This window comes from Falco rusticolus, chromosome 7, assembly GCF_015220075.1.
Source record: "Falco rusticolus isolate bFalRus1 chromosome 7, bFalRus1.pri, whole genome shotgun sequence".
In the NCBI taxonomy this organism is placed as follows: Eukaryota; Metazoa; Chordata; class Aves; order Falconiformes; family Falconidae; genus Falco; species Falco rusticolus.
The window spans coordinates 1,332,013-1,358,789 of record NC_051193.1 but is presented as its reverse complement, the minus strand read 5'-3'; the positions used below and the strand labels follow the sequence as shown (position 1 = coordinate 1,358,789).

The 26,777-nt window shown below is 38.2% G+C and overlaps 1 protein-coding gene across 1 annotated transcript in view; it reads right to left on the bottom strand.

Moving 5' to 3' along the window:
* NEO1 (neogenin 1) overlaps window positions 1-26,777 on the bottom strand; it is a 211,954-nt gene that overhangs the window by 126,874 nt on the left and 58,303 nt on the right. Inside the window, 1 exon segment of the mRNA XM_037394077.1 lies at window positions 18,389-18,706. Within this exon segment, the coding sequence (XP_037249974.1) occupies window positions 18,389-18,706 (318 nt within the window).

Sequence of the window (26,777 nt, the reverse complement as noted above, 5' to 3'; positions counted from 1 at the left end):
CACTTAACACCCATCAAGAACGCACTGAGATTTTAACAGCACTAAGACCCATTTTTCTGTATTTATCAATTTATTTCTTAAATACCTAGTTCAGTGTTTTGCAAATCTTTCTTCCTTTAAAAAGGGATAATAAATAACCACTCGATCAGGGACTTTAATTTGATGGTGAAGTATGCAAAATACCCATGGATGAAAAACACTTCATGGCTCTTCAATATGAAGGGGCAGAAAAGGGGCGGGCGAGTTCTCTACCTCTTGTGCCTCCGTTTTCTAGTGAAGTGCTCCTTATCAGTTACATAGCGGTGCCAGAACTCCCATCTCCTGCAGTCTTCCCTGTCCATATGCAGTATATTTGACTGCCTAAGAAAGAATCTGTAACATATATTTCTTCAGTTAAATGGTACTTTCTGTTGTTTCCAGCTTGAATCCCTATGTACTTTCAAGGAAAACCCACAGGTTTTTTGGTTTGCTTGTTATTTAAACTGTCTGATCTCGCTCTCCAAATTTTGCACAAATCTTTGGAGAAGCAGCACGAAGAAGCAGCTGGTATCACATGTTCAGGCTTTTCTCACTTGAATGAAAAACATCTTTACTTGGACTGTAGAACTGTTCACTAGTAGCACCCACTTAAGTACAAACTTTAATACATACTTTTCATAAAACTTTTATATATATTTCTCCCATAGAAAAGTAAGTCTGAACCAAGCCAACAGCACCAACTCTGGTGCTCTACAATCAAAGCCAACCACAGAACAGAGTTATTTGAGCAAACCCATGAAACACTATCTTCACATCCCGTATTAAACATAAGATCTATAATAAAAGACCAAAATCCACAAACTCTCATGTGCTGCCATGTGAAAAATCAAAAATGTTAATGCAATGAGAAGCAGCAGCATATGTGCTCTCCAGCTGTGGCTAGCCTGATGTTATAGAGGGAAAACAAACTGAATGTAAGACATATATATAATTGGGGAGGAGCTACAAAACCAGAGACTTTCACAATCCTTCAGAATAGCTGTGCTGCCTGGCACGTTACATTTCAAACATACAGATCACTTCTGTGTTGTCAAGTAATTCCTTCCATAACCTTCTACGGGTCCATCTCCAAGCATTAACATACTTTCTCCCCTCTTGAAATACTACCTGGAGGCTCTTTCCACAACTTCATTCCTCTGAGAAGAAAGGTTCTAGTTTCCCCTTCCAGTGTATTTACAACCAACTTCTAAGTCCTTTGATCGTGACCTTGTTTTGGTATCATTTTGCATCTTTGATATTTATCTATTACTCCTTCCCCCTAAGGTATTAATAGGAAGAAAAATCATAGCTTCTTTCAACTTTCCTTCTGCTTAATGAAGCTACAATCTTTAGTTTCTTTTCCTCATTCCCCTAAACATTCTATCCATCTTTAAGACTCATAATTGTGGAATCATGTGGTTGGGAAGGGACCCACTCAGTGCAGTCAGCTACAAGGTCAGAGCTGGTTAGTCAGGGATTTGCCCAGTCAAATCTCAAAAATCCCTCTGGATGGAAACAGCGCAACCTCTTGGGCAACTTGTTCTACCACATGATTGTCTTCACAGTGAAGAACTTTCTCCTTAAACCTAGTCAGAAACTCTTTTGCTTCAATTGATATCCAATGCCTCTTACTCTACCACCATGCACCACTGGCAGAATGACAATGAGACAGCGGAAAAATTGAAGTGTCTATTGTAATTTAATATCACAAACATCCACGGAAATGTAACAAAATTGCTTCTCTGTCTCTACTGAAAAGATCTTCCCAAAAGACTTATCAATCACATTAGCTCTCTGCACCCTGGCAGGTTACACTCAATCCCACAGTCCACCAAACAGCCTTCTTTTCTCTCATAAACTCACCAATCCCTCTGTCCCAGCTTCGCAGAATACCAAGAGTATCACTGTATCTGCTCGACTTTGCACACTACGCTAATGTTTCACCATTATTCTGCCTACAGCACCATTTAATTCTTCAGACCACCCAGGCCACAACGAGAGTATCAAGATCTCCTAAATTTGCCACACTTGCTAATTCTGCAGGTAAACACTTCGTTCTTACAGCAAAATGACTGATGAGGATGTTAAACAAAATCCTTCTACACTCTAGTCTCTGAGGCATCTTTCCATTCTGAAAATCTCCCTCTCTATAGAACCCATTAAATTTTCATAATTATCTCAGATTCTTATCAATCTCAATATTCTCATTTAAATTTCTATCATTTTTACTTTTAATAATTTCTAACGGGATAGCGTATCAAAAGGCTGTGTTGTGGCATGCCCACTTATTAGAGTGCTCTAACACAACTGCTCCATCAAGAAACTCAGATGCAAACCACAGACATAAGTCAAGCTACAGTTTAGCCTTCTTTCCACTTTCCTGTCTTAATGACACTGATTCAAAATCCCTTTAAAAGGGCACAGTGTTGAGATCAGACTAATTGGTCTATGATCACCCCTTGCCTTTTTGGACAGACATTCCATATCAGTTATTCTTCAAGAAAAACGTACTAGCCCTTGGATTCACAATTCACGAGAAATCTTTACTAAGAGACCTGCATATTAAGCCATTTCTTTCACCAGCCTGGAACAGAGTCCTGGACCTCCTTGTTTTGCCAGATGAGCACCATGACTCCTGTTTTCACCTCAGCTGTTGCAATCTCTTTACCCTGTACAATCACTACACCGGCAACCTATGCTACAAGCAAGAATGTAATCGGAAGAGTAAAGCCCTGCAGTTTCTAACAGAAAGCTCAACTATGCCTTATTTTAAATCCCTTACTAGTACCACTAACTTTTTGGACAAGACAGGCATTGTGTATTCTGTTGTGTGCAGGTGCTCCATTAAGGTTAAATATGCTTTATTTAAGATGGTTTCATTACTCACTAGTAATGAAATTACAGTTCATTTTCTAGGTCATCTTAAAAGCCACTAAAACGCTTATTTGATCAGTCCTGTGTGTTTTTAAAACATGTATTTTCACCTAGGCTATAATTTTGTCCTAAAGAGTAATTTTGTCTTATTCTACAATTATTTGCAATTTGCACTACTTAAAACTTCCACTGTGCAGGGGGACCCTTTTGCTTTAGCCAACAGACAACCACAAAACAATAATGAAGTATTACAAAAGGTGCTCTAAATATAAGCCTTAATTGCTATTAATTCTGAGAGCTGTTTATACAGAGAGTAACAGGCCCCAGAGTGCTGGCCTACCTTCTGCAGCAGCAGACTACTAGAAAATACCCTTTCATCTACTAGTCCAGAAACTTTCCGTTACAGAGTTTCTCTTTTCCTCCTCAAAACATCAATCGACTTATAAGCCTGTATTTCCTTAAACTTTCTATAATAATTTTCAAATGCATTACCATGTAAGTGAATTGTCTTTCTATTTAAACCACAAACACATTTAAAACTATTTTTGAAGCAAATTTTAAAAACATATTTTTCTCAATGGTTTCTATTTTCCAATCACTTTGATCAACAAGACTAAGCAAGAGGATTTAATGAAAATTAGTTACATTTCTAATGAGCAAGCAGCACTCACTCCTCACCCACATGTTGCAAGGCATTCAGTTGAAGATATTACCCTGTCTTTTGCCAAATGAAGGTAATGATAAATGATAAATTGAGGTTCTGATATTAAACACATTTTTTTCATGTTTGTACATAAATTAATCATTCTGTGGCAGTACACATACACTATGGATTGATTTTAGGACACCAAAGGAAAAATACTACTGACCTAGTTTATTAACCTGTGTTCCTGCTATTTAAGAAGGATGATTTTCCACTGGGAATGTTCTCTAAACACTGGTGGGAGAACACATAAGCAACAGTGCCATTCTCACAGGCATACGATAGGAATTAGATACACCACAAACTTTAAATTTTCTGCTAGGACAAAGCAAGGGGGGGTGGGGGGGGTGTCGGTGAGGCAACTCAGTCCCTAATTTCTCCTTCCCTTTTGTCTCTCCCCTCCCCCTCATCAAAAGGCCAGAGCAATGGCAGGAATGTGAGAGAACAATCTACTTAATGCAAATTTGTTCCATTCAGCCGGCATTCCCAGTCTAAGCATTACTGAGATTTGTGGCCCATTGTCTTGATTTCTGAAAAAGATGTGCCTAGAAGAGCAATTAACTCCCACGTCCCTGGAAAACACAGATGGTAAAAATTCTGGCTGTAGTCTGCTGCCTTCAACGGAGCCAGTATTTCATCTCCTGCACTTTCCAGAAGAGGAATTCAATGCACTGAGCCAGATGCTAATCCAGTTCAGTAGCCTCTCTGAGACCTGGGCCAGTGCCAATCATTTTCAAGGAGGCTGAAAGAACAACTTCCATAATTAACAATTACCAAATAACTCGCTCATATGACATTGTCCTAACTAACTTCAGAGTAAATGCTTGCCACCTCCTTTAAATACTGTCAGCAGTCACTGTAAATGCTCAATTTTATTTAACGCAGATGCTATCACCATACACGTTTAATCTTCTTTAGAACCCCACTAACCTTTTGGCATCAATCTTGCCAAATCAAGACTGCAAAAGTAAAAATAAGAAAAGACCATAACCTCCTCATCTCTAGGGCAACAGAAGGCTGCACAGGAATTCACTTTTCTTCTGCCTATGGCAGGGCTGTGCACCCTCACAATGTGGTCGCAAGCCTGTCAGATAAAGCCTTTGCGAGCTTCTTTGTCATGTGCCTGAGTCTCCTCTATTACTACTCCACAGTCTGGAATTTAACATAATACTTTGTATAAGCATTAAACAGCTCTAAACACACAGGCATATTGTGTGTTTATGCAATTAACAGTTTACCAAAGCTGGTTTCAGGCTTTTTTGTGGCATCTAAATGTGCTCAGCAAATGTTTTCCTATCATTTCTACTGCAGTATGAAAAAAGTAAAACACTGGACTAGCTCACTGTTTTTCCAAACCTATTACCTCCCGTAACCAGCTATGAAAACCCTCTGTAGCCCAATGTTACTCTTACACAAGTTTCTCATAACTTACCCAAGTCTAAGGTTACTTCAGTAGTATCTACAAACTTTGCCACCCTACCACTTTTACCTTCCAGTCCTTCTGCATTAAACTGTTCTGTTCAAACACGGACTGTGAATGATTACACAAACTGCTGATAATTCTAAGACACTTGCATTCCCCCCCCCCCCCCCCCCCCCCCCCCCCCCCCCCCCCCGTTTCTGTTTGCTTTATAGATTTGAACTTATGACAAATCCGTAACTCTATTAAAACTTTATTAAAATAGCCTCTTGGGAAGTGTGAAGATTTTAGCAATGCAAGTAAGTAAAGGAATACAGAAACATGATATCTTATTGTTAAAATAACTACAACATCTGTTATCCTTCAGTGAAGCAGCAGATCTTTAAGATGACACTGTTTTGTTAGCACATCAGCTTCTCACTCGAACCCTGTTAAAAAAATTACGGAGTCCAGCCATCTGTGGACACTTCATTAACTTATTGCAGCTCCTTTTCTTCTCCTTTGCTTTAACATTATTCAGCATCATTTGTCTGAGCGGCAGAGGTGTGAAACGCGTTTTAAAATACAATTTTGTTAGTAAGACATATTTCATGAATCTCACTAGCAAATAGATTAGATTTTGTAATTACAAAACATTCATGGAGAACAGAAGTCTGGCATTACCTGAATTAAGTTAAGGCTAGATGCTTCTAGTCCTTTCTACAAAGAAGCACCACCACTTTCTACAAATAAGAAGCACCAACTATTACTTAATTCCCTACCCCACCCCTCACTTAGACAAACTAGACAGGAGAGAATGCAACCCGGCTGAAAATCTGGGCAGGGACCCCTAGAGTCAGGGGAGATAAGTGTTCTTAGAAGGATTGTAACACAGATTAAAATCTACCAAATGTCCTTGCAGGCTAAACTAAAGTGGGAAGTACATGGAATGAATACACAACACTAATGAGAAATTTCAGTACATAATCAAAATCCTGACTTTGTTAAACACAGCCTTGATAGCATAATTAACATGGCATATACTGATTTTAAAAGGTATCCCTTGATCAGAAATAAGAAACAGGAAAAGGGAAAGGATGTCATGTACGTACCACTAATGCACACGTTGACATGTCTACCTATACACATATAATTAACACACACAGAGTAACCTGGTGTGACCTCAGAGCTGTTTTGAACTGGCAACTAACTGAAGATCTCCTGAGGCCCCTTCCAAGCTCAGTTATCCAATGACACTATGATTTGGGGAAGCTATACAGAAAACTATGGAGAGAGAGAGAGAACAAAATCCTCATGCAAAGAGAACAGAATTACACCTCTCAAAACAAGCTTCTAACAGGGAAAGTCAGAGCAAAATTGATCATGCCCTGGCACACAGGGTTAGAGTACACGAATTTGAGGATGCCATCATCCCCTCTCAGGCTTGGATGTGAGCTTTGCCACAGAACCACAAATAAAAACACAAAATTAAGAAACCACACATAAAAAAAATTTAAGAGGGTGTCTGGACTAGTAAAACATACCAGACTATTCTAAAGTTTTACACAGCGAAAGAGTTTCTCTCAGAATTTATTTTAAACAGTGTTTATATAGTTGTGCTTTACATACCATGGTAGATTTTGCAAAGCTAATATCCTGGAAGCCCAAACTGAAATACAACAGCGTAAGAACACAGCCACATAGATGTCAGAAAATACTCACAAATTGATGTGATCAAATCTGATAAGAGTTATTTCAGATTAATTCTGGTCTTGAACCAGGACACAGAAAGCTCAGAGTACCTGTTGAACTCAGTCCATCAACAGAAATATACAGAGAGATCCTGACTCCCCAGGAAACTTTGCTTAGCCTGGAACAGGGCTTTATACCCAAACCAGGACATGAGCTTCTCTTGCAAAAGCTTGATGAAGTGAGACCAAAGTCAGTAAGACAATGCTGGTGAAACCACTAGACTTGTGACTGACAGTACAATATTGAACAAGAGAGAAGTCAAACATCTAGAAATAACTTTATGATGCCACTTTGCCAAGTAGGACCTTTAACAGAAGTCCCAAGGATAACAAAGTGTTAAGACCAAGAAAAAAACCAAACAGACACGACCTGCATCCTAATATTGTATCAACTGGGGTATGGGTCCCTTACAAAAAACAAAACAAAAACACACAAAAAACCCCCGAACCCCTGAGTGTGTGCTTGCTATGCTCTGCAACACCCCAAGTCTGCAGCAATGATCCAGGCTCACAGTCTGACCAGCTGCATCTCCAGGAGAAGCAGCAGAGGAATTTTAAGAATAAGATCAGCTCAGAGCAGGGATGCATGTCTGGTGCCTGGCAACTTCAAGTGAAAGATAGTTCCTCTGCAACTGCAGAACGTGTCCTGGCAAAATTTCTGATGAAGATAATGGAATACGTGTAGCTGCTTAAGTTAGGAGCGAAGCACTTACAGAAACCCCTAGCATAATAAAGTTTAGCTATGCCTCAAAAAACTAGTAATACAGAAGGAAGAAATGCTAACCAAGAAGTTAATCCAGCCTTCCTTGATGGAAGTAGCTCAGAAACCCTTTGGAGGAAACAAAAGAGATCAGAAATGATGAACTGATCTTTGATAAGCTACTGAAAATGTTGAAAAGCAAGGACAACAACAGTAGAGAATAGACCAAGGCTAAAAAAACAAATCCAAGTTCTAGTCAGGTGTTATGAAAAAGAGATTGATAAATTATTCCAGGAATTAAACAGGAACAAGAAAGGAGATTCAAGGATTATCTTCAGAAACATCAGTGACCAGAAACATCAGAGGTCACCGATGACAACCATAAACTACAGGAAAGGCAATGGGGGGTGATGGGCGGGGTGTCAGTCCATGGCACAGCGGAAGGTCAGGCTCAGAAAGTGCTGCAAGAAATGGCACAGGAATATGGAAAAAATAATTCTACTAATGGAGTAGGTGAAATAATAGTACCATTAAAATCAGAGACAGCACTGGCAATTACCGGGTCAAAGAACAGAAAAGCTCCAGCGTCAGCATCAGGAAAAGCTGCAGCAGCCACAATGAACAAGATACAGGCACTGAGAAACATGTAAGCAGACATTTCTAATACAGCAGAAAAATGAACTGAGGGTGTGCAAACTATGGAATAATTTGTTTTGTACTGTTGGAGATCATTCTAATAGTGAGGACAATGAAGAAAGCACTGTGGAATTTTAAGAGAAGACCTCAAGATAAGATATGCAGATTGCCTCATCATTTAAGAAACCTCAGGGTTTGATCAATAGACAGCCTTAAAAAAAGTACAGGCTCACAATTACTCTTTCTAAAACAAAATCAATAGCCGTAACAAAAGAAGAATAAGATTCGAGTATTCTGGTGAAAGAAAAGAGCCTGACAGGTTAAATAATTTTAGATTCAGGCGAGGCTATCAATTACGAAAGCTCATGTGAACAAGCTATTCAGAGAAGATGAATGCACAGAGAAGACTGTCATGATAAATTTACCAAGAAACTGGAAGAGAGGAAAGATCAGAAAAACTTTTGCAGGCAACTTGATAGACAGTGACAAAGACAGCTGGTATCTGTCAGTAGACATTTAAAGATAGGAAATAACCTAAACAATTTCACAGAGAAATACTCAGAATCTATGAATAGCAATGAAACCCTCAAAACCAGAGTACTTGAAGACTGACATAACAGGAGACATAAATACAAAGGAGAAAGAACTTCTATAGATACTAACATCCAGCTGAAAAACATGATGTCTAGAGACAACAAGGATGTATGGCAGAAAGGAGGAGAAACACTAAAAGGAGTATAACGAGCAAATCACTCAACAAAACTGTGGTTCACTCAAAGGGATCTGGAGAATAACAGCTAAGATGCGGATCATCATACCACTGACCCCTGAATCACGGGCAGTTGGTAGCAATTAAGCTCATCATATCACAGATAGTGAAGCCTTTCTTCGCTTTATTATTAATGTGTTCTATTTAAGAACAGTCACAAAAGAGCAGACCTAATCCAGAAGTGTGACTTCAGAAGCTATTAGAGAAGGAAAAGCAACACATTACAGAAACCTATAAATTACATAGAGACATCTCCCCATGCTCCCCCCAAAATAGGGGTTTATATATGCAAATACGTAGTATTTGCAGGGGTTTTTTTAATGATTTTTAAACATTTTTATTTCTAGTGTACTTGTGTGAATGAAGACATCATTCCTACACTTTTAAGAATGTTACCAAGAAATAACCTCACTGAAATCAACCATAGTAAGTTTCATAACTTTATTTTTCCTTATTAAAAATAATTTTCCTCCATTTTGTTTCCTTTTCAGTGTCATCAAACTTCCTCTTGAATTCCTGTTCTGAAGAAAAAAGAAAAAAAAAAAAAAAAAAGACCTAATGATACACACACTTCTGCCATGGTATTTCTTACCTTTACTGCTTGATTTGGGTAGGTGTGATATTCCATTCTTATCATTTCCAAAATGCACTATTCAGTTGATAAAAAAAATCTGTATAATTTTACACTGCACACTTTTACACTGTCTAATTAAAGCTGAAACATCTTGTTGAATACCACACTAGAAAACACAGCAAGTTAAGAATACGAGCTGCATATGCAACTATCACTTGCCTGACAGTTTGGGATTGACTGAGCAATCTATGCAAAAACTTGTCAAGCTAAATTACAAAAGAGATTGCCGGTGCTCACATGCAGAACATAAATAAGGAGAAAAAACATATCTGAGTGAAAATATTAACAAATAAGAAAGCTAATCCGAACAAAGTTCATCCAGCTTTCTTGTTTAAGGGTGTTAATGCATCACCAATATGCTCCCACTTTCTACTTTTGAATTGCCATCTAGAATCAACAGATCTACTATAAACCCAAGTGATTTTTGACATTTTGCGCTGAAGCTCCCTTTCACAGAATCCACACTTCTCCAGAGAGTAACTATATTGCCTTTCATTTTTTCAAAACCAAAGGTCAAGATTTGACTGTACACTGCAGAGAGCTTTGATTTTTTATGATTTACAGCAAGCTTATTTTTTGAAACACATGAACATAAAAACAACTTTGACCATTAACCAAATACACAAATTATACTTCCTTTGCTAATTACAAACCTTAACAATTTAAATTGTAAACTGATAAAACCTAATCTTTTTGGTTTAAAATGATGTGGAACATTGCACCTAAGATAATGTCTAATTAAGAAAATCATAACTTAATGAATGACCACAGAATTTAAACATTGTGTGCTGTGTATTTAAGAATCAAGATTAGCTACCATAATCACCTTAAGACATTCAGCAAGAAAGGAGATTTCCACTACACATAAATGGAATGGTTTGTAATGGACATCAGAGGTTTCACCAACTTGGATTTTTTTTTTTTCTTTCATCTACCCACCTGAGAAAAGGATACATAATCACACACACACACCCTTTTCTGACTGGCCTTAGTAAGAGATCTCCCATTGCATTAAACATAACTCCATTCTAGAAAATGCATACATTTTTTTAAAACAGTAATATTAATTTGTTACTAAAGTGGAAAGTTAAGGCACAAGTACTACAGATCTATTTGCACCCACCCACTATAGCTACAGGAGGAGGATTCACTACCCTCCAATAAGCACAAACAAGCTTTAACTAGCTCACTGACCCACACAATTAGGGGCAGGGACAGTATTAGTCAACATAGGCTGTTTGATTTTATTTGGTATTAGGTGTAATTAACTTTAAATACAAAAGCTTAAGAAACCCTGCATTTTTACATAGAAACAATGATTTCAATATCATTCCACTAGCAAATTAGAATCTCTTCACCTAGGCTATATATTGATCATAAGATATGAATGAAGAGTTTAAAAACAAGCAGATCTAAAATTCTCCTGCTGTGGGCTTTCACACAGGATTAAAATAATCAATTCGGCTGCAGACAAATTGTACAGCTATCTCCTTTGGATGTGGCAACATGCTGTCTGATATTAAATTGTAACTTGGTATACTGCTTTCATAAGAGTTGCTGGAAAGAACACAGCACCCTAAAAAGCAGGACATTAACTGGGCAGACAAGGACTTGAAATGCTACAGGACACAAACCCTGGCATGCACACCAGCAAACTACGGGAGACACACCAACTGCTGCCCAAGGGAGAACACACCTTGGGTAAGGAGCACCACTTCTTCCTCTAAGTCTAGAGAAGTTACTACATTGATACCCTGCTGATGCCTCCAGCACTTTCAGTTCACATATGAAATGACACTGATTTAGTCTGACTGAATTTCTACTAATGCATTTTAAAGGAATTGTTTCAGTCATGAGCAACTCCAAGTCCTCTCCTGCCACAGACCCTAAAAAGAATTAAATTCAACCAAAGACTGGAAGAAAAATTGTACCCTAACTCTCTAACACCACGTGACAGGTGTTATAAGTCATTCAAGATCGGAGTAAAACATCAACATCATTTTGGTTTGGCACTTGTTTGGGTTTTGTTGGAAAGGAAGAAGGCAAGGGAATAGACGGTATGCTAGCAGTCTCTCAAAAGCAAACCTTTCCACGCTGCATACCCAAAAAGTGAAGCACTCAAAATCACAAATTATTTCAATCATTTTGGTTCCCATCTCTCAAATGTATGCAGTTACTATTAAAAAAAAAAAAACAAAAACAAAAACCCAACCAAAAAAGAGACAACAAAGTCGACAAATTCTTTTTTCCCAACCTTACGCTGAAAATATTCATTATAGTTCTGAAGCTGGACCTCTGCTTTCAGTCCAAGGGCTCACATAGATTTTTGTTTCCTACTCTAACTGGACAAATGTGTATTATAAGAATTTAGAATGACATAAAAGCAGAACATTTATTATCTTAAATGTCTAAACTCTCACATTTTTAGTAACAGCTGACAGATACTGTACAAACTGCAGTTTTGTTAAAACCACCTTTCCCATTTACCTGTCATTGACAAGAAATGCATTTTGATCTAAGCCCATTTATGAAAAATGCAGATGCTTTTTTCATAGAAAATGTGTTTTTGCCAGGATAATTTATCACCCATGTCACTCTTACTGGTTAAGTGCTCTTAAGTACCCTCCACTGAATATCTATGCTCTTACATTTTTTCCAATTCCAAGGTACAGAAAGCTCTTTATTCATGAAGATCAGATCAAGATTTCCCCCACACACTCTTAAAGGAAATATGCAATACTGAGTAAAAAACATGCTGTTATTTCTAACCTAACTGCATCTCCAAAGAGCTGGTATATGCATGGAGTTTGTTCCTCTCGGCCACTAAGTTAAGCTTCTCTCTTCCTTTAGAGACGTCACAGACACCCACAAGGTCCAGTAAGAAATAAAATGCTGTTCAGTTGTAATCTTCAAATTTTGGCAAACTTTCCAAAAGGCATGCGATTCCACAACCATACAACCTGGCCAATTCTATACAGTTCTTAGCAGTTATGGCAAAAAGCAGAGATAAAATTTCAACCCAAATCAATGTTTGAGCAAAATTCTTAACTATTCACCATTGTTTACACATAAGTGATTTTGATATGAAATAGCTAAATACTGTAACATACCAGAAATTAAGGTCTCACAACCATGACATACTACTTCGATGATGTGCTTTGCAGAGATCTAGCTTTAATTGAGAGAACACATCCATCCAGGTCCTCCTCTTTCCCACAAGCTGCACTCAGGGAATGTCCTGGATAATCATTTCTGGGCCACAACTTTACCTACTGCATATCATCCCAAAACTGTAATGGATACAGAATTACTTATTTCTACATGGTGCTCTCTCAGTGCACTCATTTACAGCATCTTGGTATATTATAAAAGTAATACTCTAAATTTATTGAAGAGAAATTCTTTATTAGCCCATTGAGAAAAAGGCAAAGCATGGAGATCTTCTTGAGATTATAAGCCTGCAACAGAAGCAGGAGTAGACCTTAGCATCTCTTGGCTCATTACTCAATTAATTCCTCCAAGCCACATTACATTGAATACCACAGCAGCTGCTCATCCAGGCCTCCTATAATTTCAGTGGCAGTTATACAGACAGCTCTCCTAGCCATCAGTTTGGAAACCCAAAGCTAGATATATTCAAGATGAAAATAAACCTTAAAAAGTCCACCTAGTCAGCTAAAAATTGGAACAATTCCTTCTCTAGTTCTGATGTGCTGACATCAAGTCAATCACATTGGTGAATCACAACTCAAGGGCCTAACACCCTCGTTAGGTCTATGCAATGCTATGCAGCACGTTAGACAACACACTTGAAGGCTTTCCTCCTCCGGTCTGATGCCCTGTGCTCACTAAGGAATCATCTTTGCTTTTTGCAATCCGCTAACAAAGGGGTTATGTATCTTTCAAGCAGGATGAGACCCGACAGAGCAAAATCATGGAGCGTTTCTTTCACTGCACAGCCCTACCCCATCTCCCAGCCGGTGAGTGTGATTCTCTGTCTATGGACAGGTGAGCAGAAGGAAAGTGAGCAGGTACTGCACATCGTGTAGACACGACCATACTATACACAAAGGGACAGGTAATTTTGCACAGCCAACACATTCTGACATCTTGCCTTCCAATACTTGATTGCACAGACAAAAATATTACTACAGAAGTTTTAAACCAAGTTCTGGAAAGAAAAACAGTGAAGACAAAATTTATTAATGAAACTGCAACAATCCCTCCACCATGCCACAGAAGTAGGATCCAAAGCCAGAGGCTTCAGCAGTCCGGTAGAGTCCAAGCTACACCATTAGCTGAACCAACTAGCAAGAGCAGGAGGATTTACTCAGGTCAGAAAAGCAGGCAATCACAGAGAACACCATGCCAAGGAGCACAAACTGCTTGGAATTAAACCCGAATTCTTCCAAGTGTGTACATGACGTGCCTCAACCCACACAAGTCACTCAAGTCTTACTAGCTGCAAACATTAAAATGGGAAGTCTATCAAGGTTTCACCACAATAGTTTTCAGAATTACTTTTCAGGAAGAAACAATGCTCATTCCGGACAGTGCTGCACCTGCAATATTTTCAGATGATTTCAAAAGCAACATTACATTTTTACTAAACACAAACCTGCCTTTTCTGACTATTGAACCCTTTTAGATTTTGATACTACATGGCAAGAATATTTCTTAACAGACAATCTGTACTTTGTCTAAAAGTAATTACAAAATGAAGGTTTAAAAATAAAATCTCTATAAATACTTAAATGAGAAATAATAATATAAGGAGGCAATTTAATTGAGGTGGCAGAAAAAAGGTCATAACTTATTGCGGAGTGCTTTCTGAATTAATGAAACTTGGACATATCTGAGGTCAGTGTCAAGGCAGCGATACAGCTACTTCATCACAACCAAGCAAATTACGTATAAAGCTCACAGCAAGTATTATCAAATGCAAAGATAAGTGGAGGAAGAAGAATAAAAACAGATGGATTTACTTGGGGAAAATAGATGTTAAGAGGTGAAATAAATAATTTAGTGAACAGTCTTCAAATGGATACATAGAACTGATACATCCGTATGATGAAACTCAATCCTACTGTCACGCTTCAAGCCTTTTAGATCTTTACATATCTGTTCCCCCAATAAGAACTTCATGAAAGCTTTAACTAAGTAGTAGTAAACAGTAGCTGGGAAAAAGAGATCATCGCAGGGATATTTTTAAGCTACTATCATTGTATTTTTTACTAAAATACATGCAATTTTATTTTTCCCAGGTAAGTTACAGATACAGTTTCCAAAAATTTTGTAGATTTGTTTTAATCTATGTTTTGTAAGAGGTATTCCAATCCGTTTTAACATCTAACTGGCACTTAAGTATCAAAGACAGATTTGCATTTCAAAAGCCAATTAAAAAAACCACTCAGTAGTAAGGCACTGATTAAGCATCGGTGTGGCTTTACATAAATTAGGCAGTTCCTTTGACTTTCCCTAGTTCAAATCCATCATAATAATGGAAAAAACTATACATTATATGGACTATATGACCACCATACCATCTCCTTCCACTACCCTGATGTTGGTGTGGTCATATTCTGGTTTCAAAGAAAGGAAGCAAAACCACTCTTAAAAATAAATTAATTACTTCACAGATCCAGTTTAGAGTATGATAGCAGGCTTAGGTTTGCACAGCGAGAGGAAGCGAAGGAGGAGGAAACACAGGCAATGACAATCTCAACCTTCATTTGCTACAAGGAACCAAAACGTGGAAGCACACACTTAAGGGGGAAAAAAAGAGATAGGTGTATCCTGAAACTACTGATCATTAAAGAAAACTAACAAATTTCTTGCTGTTTGCAATTTCTAACAACTTACTATATCAAGGTGCAGTAGCACACAATTCCAAGTCATAGACTAATCATGCTAAATTAAAATATTCTTCATAATATTTTATCATAACTTCTGACTTGTTTTTTAAATCACATGAGAAACGGGATTAAAGAAGAAGAAGATCAATTTCTACAGGAGTCTCAGTTGCCACAGAAACTTTGATTCTCACACCTCAAAAATCCGAAGAGTAAAGGCTTCTCATCTACTATCATGTATGGGAAAGGTTCTTTAAAAGCACATTGTCAAATGCACTACAAACTTGCCAATCCACGCCTTCATCAATTTTTCCCTGCTGTGACACATTTATAGCACTGTGTCAAAAACATAAATTGAAGCAAGAAGCCAAGCAAGCAGGTCTCTAACATAAAGCATTCAGTCATTGTCCGAGCAGTCCACACTCAGTTATTGAGTGCGTGTTTTGGTTTAATTTTTTCATACAGTGGTTTACTAAGCTCCTCTGTCACCTTGCAACACCTTGTGTTATCAATACCTGTCACCCTATGGCAATAAAAGAGCTTCAGTTTCTCATGTTCAAAAATTTTAGCTCCATCAAGCTATAATATATAAAGTCCTTTAAATAATCTGAGAAATTTATCAAAATTTATCAGCCTGTTAGAACTTTATGCAAGACTCACAACAGGCAGATTGCTCAGCATTATCCATTAGCGTTAGGGAAAACAGTGCAGTTAGGAAACCAAAAACTCAAAGCCTGTATTTATTCATATATATGATAGAACACTAGATGTTTTTACAGGATTTTCTTCGCCCTGGCCTACATTACTCAGAAGCAGTTAAAACATGCAAGCTACGTTTCATAATATTCTTTTTTTAAAGAGATCAGGTGCATCACAGTACAACATTCAGACACACAATATGAATTCAACATAGCACTGCTCAATTAAGAAGCAAATTAGATGCCTCCCACTGTTATCTTGAGGCCGAGGAGGGACCTTACTATGCTAACTATGCCCACACTTACCACAGCCTGAAAGCTTCCAATTAAAAGAAAGAGAGGGGAGAATAAATATTAAAAATCACTGATAAAACTGAGGCATTCAAATGAGGTCAAGAAAAGCACTATAATTAAACTAGAATTTAAATATTCCATCTCTTACTCCAAAGCCTTCAACAACCAAAGCTACTCTTCCTCCCAACTACAGGATTAAACTCAGAGTAGTCTTCCACAACTCTTAGCACTTAAGCGAGTTAGTAAATAGGTTTTCACACACCTACAGCTGACAAATCTTTTGGAACAGCAGGACAACTTACACTGCAGCCAGAGGATGCCCTTGTGCACACTGCTAACTTAACAGGGTGGCACAACGCAGCACAAGGGTGAAGAGCACTTCCTCTAGCACTGAATAAATAATAAAATTTGTATTGCAGTTTTTATTGATCAATAATCTTCCAATACAGCCGTTAGTCTCCTTTGTCTCATGTTGGCCTATTTGTGCGGTAAACATTCGTATTTGCTTGGGTTAGACTGTTATTTGTTCAGTTTTCTAACAAAGATATTCTGAAAACAAAACTCACCAGAACTTCATTGTGGTGTTTTCTAATACTAAAAGACTCTTCAAGACTCCATTGTTTTAAAAACTATCAATTAAAATAGTATCTTCTACATCAATACAGGAAAATTGAATGGAGATTTTGAAGACATTTTGCATTACCTTCATTTTTAACCCCATTAACCTTAGCTAATGATCATATAGACCAGAATGATAACAGAAGCAAGACACTGAATGATCTCATGTGGAAAGCAGCAGAATTAATCACGACAGCAGCAATACAAGAAGGTGGTAATTGCCTGAGATAAGTATGTGAGAACTGCTTTTATTGTCCTCATTGCCAAGAAACTTAGAAATGTATTTCTCATTCAGAGACACTGAAAGTCACTCCTTTAAGATATAAAACCCCAATTTTTTTTATTCCTGACGTTTCTGATGTTTCACACCAATGCTACAAGCTAACTGAATCGAAATAACATCAGAATATAAATGACAGTAAGCAGCAGCTCTGGGAGATGCTGTAGCACTAGTCAGGAAGAATTCATTACCTTGAGACATTTATTAAGAAAAAAAAAAAAAAACCTGTTTGAAAAGGCCTGGCAAACATCATTAGAGAAACAAAAGAAAATTGCTTCATAGGCTTTTTTCCTAGTTACATTGCCTTAGTTTAGCTTTTTTTTTTTCAGTTGGTTTTTGAAATCTCACAAATTCTAAGTCTCTTTCAGCTACACTGTTTCCAAGACACACACAGTCTGACACTCCCAAGCCCAAAGATACAAACAGATGATGTTCTGAAAACAGGTCACTTTCCCCAATCAGAGTCTTTATTTTTACATGCAAACTTCACTTACTGCTCTCTACAACCTACATAAAAGCTATTACCATGTCATGTCTAATGGACACTCAAACATCAAAGGTGAGGTTATGACTTTGGTTTCTTCATGTCTGTCAGGAAAGCTTTAAGCAATTTGTTCTTTGTGACTTTTCAAACTTCCTTGTTCATACTTGGTAAGAAACAGAAAAATACAAAACCCCAACACTCCTGCCTTCTCTACCAGTCTTCCAGTTCTTTAGAGACTCTACACACTGCTAACTTTTAGGAGCTTCCCAAATGATTCGTGACAGAGGGCAGATAAATCTCAACATGGAAGCAGGCAGAGAAAGTTATTTTAAAGGGTATTTATACATAAAGAAAGTAGAACCTTGTTCTTTTTTTCCCCTTCTAAGCCATGGTAAGTCTATATTGTCATTACATGCACCTGACACTGTTTAATACATTCATTTCAGCATTCCTGATCTTCAGCATTTTCCAAGGAATACCACCACATTAAGACGCTTAGATGAACAGAATATAGGACAACTTTCAGCCAGTAAAATGAGAGATACAGTCCCAGTTTCCCTGATAACTGATGAAATAATCCTTCCTTTCTTGGAAAGCGCCCTTCTCTTTTCACAACGGCAGAGTGCATATCTACATTATCATGCTGTTAGTTATACTTAACAACAAAAAGAGACTTACCAGCTACCGTGAGCTTTGCTGTTCTGCTGACAATGGTCCCCAGGCTTTCCACAGTTGCCACACACTGATAATATCCTTCATCAGGTTTATTATGCTTGGAATGCACCACACTGTTTATTAATAAAGATCCATCTGGTAGCAACTGGCGACGGTCATCTGACACCAAGTTTAGAAAAGTCCCATCTTTTTTCCATTCAATTTTTGGAGAAGTTTCACAATAAGCTGAACAGTTCATTATAACAGAAGCTCCGCGAACTGACAGAACGTCCATTGGTTCCACCAGAAAGTAAAAAGGAGTGAAGGTTCTCACAAGGGATCCTGTAAAACACAAATCACATCACACAATTTTTGGGTTAGCCTTCTACATTTCTTAAGCATAAACTGCATCCTCATTTCAAAATACTGTAATGTGCACAAGAGCCATCACTACTTGCAATATCGTCTTCCTGTACAAATTAGAAATAGCTTGGTCTGTATGACAAGACCTTTGTCTGATTTGGCTATTTACACCTATGGACTAGTAAATACACCTAAGTTTTCATCCCAAAAACATATTTGTCTGCTTATATGGCAATCAATATGGGTTTAACAGTTCTGAACAAGCCATTGCAGACAGAATTCTGCCTCATCAAAACTTACGCAAAGTAATATATGTGCTCAAGTACCACATTTATAACAAATGATACATACTCTTATGGCTCTTTCCTTGGCCTTCCGTGGTATGGGTGCCGTACCACAGCAGTGCAGTATTTTTTTTTGTATAACAAAGATTAAGAAACGTGAAGAATAATTCAGCCCTCGAGAAAAAAAAAAGTTTCCAACTCCTGAGTTTAAAACATCTTGCAAGTGCCATAAAACATATTTTTACCTTGGTTCTAGTTCAGGATAAACATCATTACTTTTCCATTTTAAATATTCCCCAAAGAGTTCTATAATTAACATCTATTTGCATTAAGAAATTAATTTTAATTACTGTATTTCTGGTGTATTTGGTCAAGCAGAAAGACTGTGTCAATATCACTTTGACTTGTCTTAGCTTAACCATCCACAGAAGAAAGCATAAAAATTCATCCAGGAAAGATTTTCCAAATCAGCACAGCGTTGTGTTGGGAGAGAATGGCGTCTTTGTTTTTAAAGGTAACTTGGAAATAGTATCAAGGCTCCCCACATGTACTCTGACAAACTCCACTCTTCCGCCACTCAGGGACTAGGCGTGGGATTCATGTACAAACCACCTGGCAATATAAACTGAAATATCACTAGCTGTCTACCAGCAAAGCAAACCTGAACACGCACAGACTAAAAGGTCAACAGGGCTTTTGAAGCAAGTCAGTTGAACCCAGAGCTGCAGGGATTCCTCCTACCTTTATACAAAGAAAGCAAGCTGCAAAAGGAAACGCTTAAAATGCCAGCTGAAAACAGACACAGCCAAACTTACAAGGTCTTTTTGCAAGGCCTAGAAAATAACTTTTATACAAATGCAACAACTAAATTACAATCCTAATTAATAAAGCATATTTTACAAGCACTGTGTCTAGCAATATATTCTGAGCACGCAGCAGCAGACCTAGACCACCCTTCTCTAAACATTTTTAAAATAACTTTTTAAAGTCACAGGTTGTCTAGAGACCAGAAGAGATTCCACCAGTAACACTTTTTAAGATTAAAAAAAATAATATATATATACTTCAAGTGGTTTCTGTCATTAAGCTGTCAGTTAGCATGTGGTCCAGAGCAAACACAGGAAAAAATGGTTGGTCTTTAAGGTCTGTATATAGTCCTTAACAGGAGGGGGGTGGGGGAAGGAGTCCTGAACTTGGGGGGTGTGGGTGTTACCTCCCAGTTACATATAGTCTTTAAGGCGTATGTTCAATGTAACAAAGCAGTGAAAAAAGACCTGTTCTCCATTGTTCTTCGTAGGTAAGTTACATCATTGTTGTCTGACACTGGTGTAGCAAACCTAGCCATAAACCAGTTTCCTCGATCTGGCAGTAGGCAATATGTAACACAGTAAGAATGTGGTTTCCCTTTTAGGCACCTCTAAAAATTTGAAGGCAATCTCTAACACCTGGGAAAGGTATTGTTAGAAAAGGGTTAAAATGCATTCACAAATAGAAAATTAAGCCTTTACTACACACACTAGACCCATCAGAAAGGATGATAAAAACACTCATCTCAAAACTACTTAATCTTTCACGGTAAGGTCAATAATGAAATGCCAAAGTATGTCAAGACCACCTTGAAGAGGAATATGCATTTAATAACCAGATTTGCTTCATTCAATCACAGAATAATTATGAAGCCTGTGTTTTTAGAAAAAGTACAAATATGAAGGAGACCTTTACGTGTAAAGAAAGTATGTCCTGTAAGCATTTAGCTTCTTCAATTGCTTGACTGTTTGTTGGGCTTTTTTAAGCCGGATTTACTTTCTAAAATAGCCTTAATTAACGAATTGATATGATCCCCTGTATCAATGAATTGCACAGAAAGTCTCCCGTCTCCAAAGAGACTTCAGCTTCCCCCTGGAGAGGGACTCCAGCCTTCCTGCACAAAGTCTATTTACTACTTGGAATTCACCGAAACCTGAAGATAAGGCAGAAGGAGTAGTGTGAAAGAAACAACAGATAACCTACGAAAGTGTAATTTATATCATTCAAATGTTCTTCTACCTTCCAGAATTCAAAGAGGGAATAAGGGGGAAAAGTATAGAAAGCCTGAAGTTTCCCTAGTGATAGTAAGTCTCAGACTGGAGACCTGTTACATTGGTAACCGAATCCATGAGATTATGTCTTTCCTGAGATAAAAAGACAACCAAAAAAGACCCCAAACATACACAACAAGAAAAACCCAAAACAATACAAAATTTCTAGGGCTGCTTATGTTACTTAGGTTTGTATAATCACACCTACATGCAGATATACTTGATCCTCTGCATGTGGAGTACCAAGTTTCAGTTCTAATATAGCAAATGGCAGAAAAGCCCAGAGGCATGAAAATACCTTAACCTGTTTATCAGTATAATCGCCTCCATTGCTCCATAAAACTAAAGGTCTTTTTTTAAAAAAAAATTAAAGATTTGGCTTTATTGTCTCTAGATTTTCCAAGAGAAAGCATTCTATCCAAGCTATCAGCCTTCCCCCCCCTCATTTACAAGCTCCTGTGCATTATTCCAGTATAGATCCAGACCCTTACCAGAACAAAATACAAATACTCTTGAGTTTTGTTGCTCACTGCCCTTCTTCTCTGGCTTTTCAAACAAAAACTAGGAAAACTCTGCAAAGGGGAGGCCAGCTTCTTGTTTGCTTTGTCTGGCTTTGATGCAGATTAGAGCAGATCAAATCCACTGATGGGATAAGATTGTTCTTATCCTGGAAGCAACAAGGTGCCCAAGGAAACAGTATTGTAGAATATAGAGCTGAGGATGTCAAAAAAAGTGCATGCCAAGGAGAAATAGCAGCACAGAAGGGGTTAGAGACTTTCAGGAATAATGAGAAGCAAATTCTCAGCTGGGTTTCAGAGATAACATAAAAAAAAAAGCTCTTGCCAAGAGCCCTGTGAAGACACAGCACAGCCTGCTTCAACTCGGGATACTACCATGCTCCTGCACAGAAGGCGGGGGATAAAAAAAAAATAAAAGGGTTGGTAAATAACTATGTCCCATCTTGAAGGACATTAAACTAGAATTGGGACCTTTCTAGCCCACAGTCTCAGAGAGGTTTTGCAATTTAGAGTTAGGGGCACTCAGGACAAGTGCTGGTGGGCTGCATTCACACCCCTGCCAACTCAGTTCATACCTCATTTAAGCCTTGATTCAGCCTGAAAAGGCTTTGTACATACAAGACCTTAATAAACTTCTATTTCTGTCAACAAGCCATTTCTCCCACTCCATCAACCTATTGATTAGTCAGTTAAAGGAAACCACATTATTTAGGACAGAATTTGTGTACTTTGTGGAGGGAGCCCTTCCTCTTTCCACATACTTGGCTGGCGTTTGTGTACGTACATACTGACCCTATGATCTTAAAGGTCTTTTCCAACCTAAACGATTCCATTACTCTATAGGTATGTACACATCAGTGGCTTGATTTGCATAATGCTGGCCCAAGAAACTTACATAAAAAGCAAGACAAGTTTATCTTACTTTATTTTCCTTATCACGGAAACAGGAACAGCTAAATCTTGCTCATTCCCAACAGATACTCCACACACACCCCACACCCCAGAACTGCTCTTGAACACCAGTGATAGAGACCCGGCACTTCCCACAGGCATTCAGTTCCAGTACTTCACGCTCTGTATTAGGACTATCAAGCAGTACTGCTAGGATTTAAGCGTAGTTCTTTTTGCCAATGCGGGTATGGGGCACAGGCTGTTAATCTTTCCCAGCAGTCTTCTACATATTCAAGGACTTAAAACCTTCTCTACCCTTTCCTTTAGGCTTAGCATATCTAATTTAGTACTAGGCAAACAGTAGGGCGCCGACTATTAACTCTGTGAACCCCCTCCAACCAGCCCACGTTCCTCCCCAAAGCGCTGAGCCCAAACCACAACAGGGTGCTCCAGCAGAGACAATATCAGTGTTGGGTGCAGGTACGGTGTCATTTCACATGTTTTGGAAGCTCTGCAACTCCTTTCTTCATCCCTCCCAAAATACAGGCAATTCAGTTTTAGTGCAGAAGCATAACACTGCTGACTACATCGATCCATAATCCCTTCACCACTGTAATCCCTAGATCCTTTTCTCAGAAACTGCCATAAGGTTTGTTCTTTTCCATTTAATGTTTGACTAGCTGATTACTCCTGCCTAACTGTATTAACTTTCACTTGGCTCCTCTAAATTCTTCCTCCTTCCAAAAAAGTTTACTGATGTTGAACTCTAACCTTGTCCTACCTCTTTGAGCTTTAAATTGTGTGAAAATTTAACAAACATAGCTTACTCTGTCCTCCAGCTGCAAGTGAAAGACATGTAATAGAAGTTTACTCAGAATACACAAGTGCAAAATCCCCCACAACGCAGCTTCAGTATCATTGTCCTTACTACTTCTCTCAACACTTATCCATCCTTTTTCATAGCTATCCTATGTAAGTTAAGACCATGTTTCCGTTTCCTTACAAAAGCGTAATTGGATGGTGGTTGCTGAGGAAAGAATAAGGGAATTTATTTTTTTTCTATGAAACATTTTAAGCTATTAAGGAAATCAGAATGGTCTGGAAAATATTTCCTTGACAATTCTACATCAATTAACCCTCCTAGCCACATTACCTTCCAGAAGAAGTCAGAAAAAAAGTTTGCTCACTCACCCCTCAGGAACCAAAGCCAAGCTGACTACTTTTATACATCGCAAGCTCCTCCACTCCTCCCATTTAAAATATTTTGAGCTTTTCTAGTCCTTCTTCAAGCTCATGTCTCAAGTTGTCAAAATTAACCAAGAGTTCTGAAATTGTTTCAGCCAAGATAAAACTCATCACAGAAAAATTATTTGAAAATATTTAACAATGAATCACTTTTAGCCTTCCTTTGCTAAGCCTAGTTGATCTCTTATCCTCTCAGTATTAGGACAAAGGACCAGAGCATGCAACCCTTCTCACCTGAAAAGGATCAAAAAGAGCATATTTGAGATATGACGGAAGTTCGCAAAGTTAAGATGAATCTGCCTGAACTTCTCCTTACAGCATGCTTCCCCAAAGACCACGAAAAGGTTTTTAAACTCAAAAGAACAGTTTTAACATAACACTTTCCAGCCACAGGAAATGTGAAGGCAGCTAGGTAAGACAGAAAGAGCTCATCGATTGCTCTTTCCAAATGCTGCATTTTCAAAGGGCAGTATACCTCAGTGGGACAAAGAAATCCAAGCCTTCCTTTAGCTTTCTTTTCACTGCTACCACACCTACAGAAGGATTACTTTCATTTTTTTGTATGTTCTGCTAGCTGCATCACATTTTGTGCAGCAGAACATCTTTAACAAAGCTGCAGGTGAGGAAATGCCTACAACAGTAAATACAAAGTGCCTGCTCAAGTGGGAAGAAGCTTTCCTTTGTTACCCAGTTAATTTCTGAAAGACACCAGCATTCCAATATCAAACATAAATCATTTAAATGTGTGCTTTAAAAACTGCCTGACACAAGGTCTTCAGAAATTATGGAATTTACAAAAATAACTTCAGACAAAACCACTTTGATCTTAGTTCTACATAGTACATACAAATTACCTCAAACTGGTGCTCGGCAATGTATTTCAGAAGATTTCCCCACTACCAGTGCTATAGATTTAACTTTAATCCACTGCTGCCACCAAAACTATTTGGTTGTGATTTTTTTCCTGATGTTGACCAGCTGCATTCAAAGCAGAAGACTGTAATACCAGATTTCACATAACTTGTGGAAGGGAACCGCATTCCATTTTTCAAGGACCATCCACAAAGAAAATGTGAAGCACAGGTATAACCACTTTTTCCAAACAGGATGATAAATTAAGGCAACCAAACCCATCTTTCATCAAAAATACCTGACATGAGATTAGTAGTACACAAGGATTTGGTCACTGGAAAGAGTCATATAGGGCTTTGATGAAGAAAGATTACTTACTTTTACCTGTTGAGTAAAGACATGTCAATGGGGGGGGGATGATACTCATCCTTTTAAGTTAGATTCCAAAGCAATTTAAGACTACGTAACACCCTTGAAAACTGACGTTTAAAATAGAAGCATTTGACAAAATCCTAATCAGACTGGCAGGAACTATTATAAAGCCCCTTTTTATGTACTGCAAGGACATGATAAAATATCCAAGCTCTTGCTGCAGGACTGAGCTTTTAAAAGGCTTTTCACCAGAATTTAATTAACATTCCCAATGGCCCTTGTAATCCTAAAAACAGTATGTCATGCCCTTCCTAACCTAGATCATTAAAAAAAAAAAGCTGTCTTCAAGAATTAGCCAAACGTATTTTAACTGAAGGTGTTACAAACACTATTCTTTGCAAGCTGCCAGCAGGAGCTCACAATAAACTCGTTTTTGTGGTTTTGTGAAAATAGTCATTACTAAGAAGCACATTATCTATATGGACAAATTGCTCCATGCATTGATCTCTAAATAAAATTTAAGTATTAGCATGTTGGTAACTTTTTTTTGTTACAAATGTCAACATTTAAAAAATTGTGTACTACCCAATAAGCAAAATTCATACATGGCATTACAATATACCACAGCAGACTGAATGTTTAGGCCAGGGGTCCTCAAATTTTTTAACCAGGGGGCTGGCGTGTGGATGAAGGGGCAGGCAGTCATCTGCAGCTGCTTGATCCCGTGTCCCGTCCCCCCCCCAAACTCCCGGGGGGGGGGGCGGGGGCAGGGGGGTCTGTAAATACCAGGACCCCGACTGAGGACCCGGGAGGGCTGTATCTGGCCCATGGGCCATAGTTTGACGACCCCTGGTTTAGGCAAAGGTAGACTTTCTGCTTAATATTACATTTTCCCCTCATAGGGAATATACAGTATAGACTACCTGATCAAATTACACTGCATATGATGGCAACATACATCAGGCAACTAAAGATCATTATGACTATTTTTTTTAAAAGCACATCCAAAGCAAAACTGTATACATGGTGGTTGGCAAGTTCACTTATACTGAAAAACCAAGGTCAAATTCTCTAAACTGCATTTTGTAAACGTCATTTCATTTATTTCTTTGCAAAGACTCCACAATCCATAAATTATGAGACAAAAATGGTATTGCACTTAAGTATCAAGAAAAAAAGGAAAAAGCGTAAAGAGCTATCCCTGACTGCAGATGTACAATATAAATCCTGCTGGTACTTTAATAATTCCAGTGATAGGCTGACAGTGGAACCTAGGACAGCAAGTGATGTAACATTTTAAGGTAAGTAATGCCATGTATAAATCTAGATTTTCTCAGACTTAGTAGATTCCTTTCTCCTTCAGCACAGGCAGATTTTCTCTTTTTATGATTTAATAGACTTTAATAAAGATATTCATCAAAAAGTATGATTCATCTTTGCCCCAGCACCATTAAGCATTGTGGGCTAGCAATGACATCTGAAGAATGCCACGCGGCCTCAGATTTGCCCTAGCCCACCAGAGAAGGGGCTGCGATCCGCAAGGGAGACATACCCTTTTTTTTGTGATGGGGAAACAATCCATACAGAGCTTTTTTAGTAGAACGGCTTATTCTGTGCTGTAGAAAGACAGGAAGAAAACTGCTTTTCCAAGCAAATTCTCCTGAAAGAGAGCAGCATTAACACTGGATGGCTTTGTCCTCTTCTCTTTAGTTGTCAGTCCTGTGTGCAGGTGCCTTCTTACAATACAGACCAAGTGGACAATACTGAGCAAACACTAACAGCCTAGGATACCACCAGAAGACCTGTGCCC